We start from the raw sequence: 1,752 nt of genomic DNA, 5'->3' as shown, positions 1-1,752 counted from the left end.
GATATATAAAGTTGAAAATATGAATTTTTTTTTTTTGTAATATAAATATTGTTTTAAGGGTATCCCAAGTTATATTGGAATGAGGATATGATCATATTATTCATTTGTCATTAATGGAACATTAGGCATGTGATTCCAATGTGTTCAATGCATCATTTTGTAGCCTACTTTGATGATAAAAGATAGATAAGACTAAATCTACTCTCTCTCTTCTTTGTAATCTTTATATTAAATTTATATCTTTTAGTATCTTCTATGAACAAATTTGATTGAATATCCTCGTGAATGCAAATGCAACGAGCGTAAATATGTCAAAAAAAAAAAATTGAACTATATCAGATAATGTCCTTACAATTGAAAGACGTTTAGGGTTGTCTCATAAGAATGATGCAACAATTCACCTTGCACTTTTAACAAGTGGATAAGTTTGACCAAACTTTTTTGTGAAAGCTAAGGGTCTATTTAGAGCAGCTGCAACTATTAAAGAAGCAACAGTGAAATTGTTCAAAAAGTCAGACCACATTTTTCTAACAGCCACAGCGGGTAATCGAATATGGTAGAAAAATACAGCTTTCAGCTGCAGTTTTTTAAGAATGCAAACAAAATGCAATTTCACTAAACTGAAAAAACTGAGATGCGACACCATACCGCCAATGCACTACCGCCCTAAACGCACCCTAAACAAAGATTGATCCATGACACATATTTGGTCCATTGATCTTGGTAGTGTCATAGAGAGTAACATGCAGTCTTATGTTTTTCATTGCAGTAAATAAGAAAATATATATTTGCATTGATATTTCATCAATAAATTATCATTTGTCACGAATCTCAAGGTGGTTAGCAAGAATCTCAGACTATTTTTTTGAGCAAAAAACATTCAAGCTTAGATTAAAAATCATCAAAAACTCCAATTTCAACAAATTTATGATCAAACTGACAAAATTGGTTCAAACCAAGTCAAATCAAGCATGGATCAAGTCATCAAATCACTATTGTAAGCTTGGAATAACTAATTGGAAGCTCATATTAAAATGCAAGATGCATAATTTGGATCCTTATAAAGGAAAGATGGATTCAACCCACCATGTCTCTTGCTTTGAATCAACCTTTGTCCCATCTACAATCAACAATGTGGTGAAGCGTTGACTTTCATTTATCACTTTAACCGCTACCATACAAAATGTTATCCCCTAGTACAATACTCTTTATTTACACAATTACACTAGGATTCATTCACAATTACAATGTTTATGATTCTCCTAAACTAAATTTCTCACAATAATCTTATCTTCATAAAATTGTTTTTTTGAAGTTATATGCATGTGACACAATTTATATTCATAATAAAACATTACATTTTTTTTTCACATGTATTGTATATTATTTTGCATAGCAAGATGACACAAGAAAAATGCATATTCAACAATTTTTTTTTTTTCATTTCTAACAGGGAATATTTGCAGAAAACCCCTCCAAAAACAAACCAGAAATTACATAACGAACTCCCAAAGAAATCACGAAAAATTAAACATTAATAAGTCGCCACCGCCGTCACCGCCGTCCGGTCAACAAACGGTGCCCTCATCCCCACTCCGGCGCCGTTCCGATTCCCGATTCTCCCTCCCTTCTTCCTCCCCTCCTTCTCCCTCTCCTTCCCCACCACCATCCTCCCCTTCCCCACCTTCTCCTTACCATTCCTCTCCCCAACTTTACCCCCCGCCGCCACCCCCGTCGCCGCCACCGCCGCCG

The 1,752-nt window shown here is 34.8% G+C and overlaps 1 protein-coding gene across 1 annotated transcript in view; it reads right to left on the bottom strand.

Annotated features, from left to right (window-relative positions):
- Window positions 1-397: 397 nt before the first annotated feature.
- The window catches only part of LOC110030709 (ankyrin-3-like), a 3,368-nt gene continuing 2,013 nt past the window's right edge, over window positions 398-1,752 (bottom strand). Inside the window, exon 2 of the mRNA XM_020733579.1 lies at window positions 398-577. Coding sequence (XP_020589238.1) covers window positions 398-577 — 180 coding nt within the window. The remainder of the gene's footprint in view (window positions 578-1,752) is intronic.

The sequence above is a fragment of the Phalaenopsis equestris genome, unplaced genomic scaffold, assembly GCF_001263595.1.
Source record: "Phalaenopsis equestris unplaced genomic scaffold, ASM126359v1 Scaffold000754, whole genome shotgun sequence".
Lineage (NCBI taxonomy): Eukaryota > Viridiplantae > Streptophyta > Magnoliopsida > Asparagales > Orchidaceae > Phalaenopsis > Phalaenopsis equestris.
Note: the sequence above shows the minus strand (reverse complement) of the source record. Positions and strands in the feature narration are given on the sequence as shown.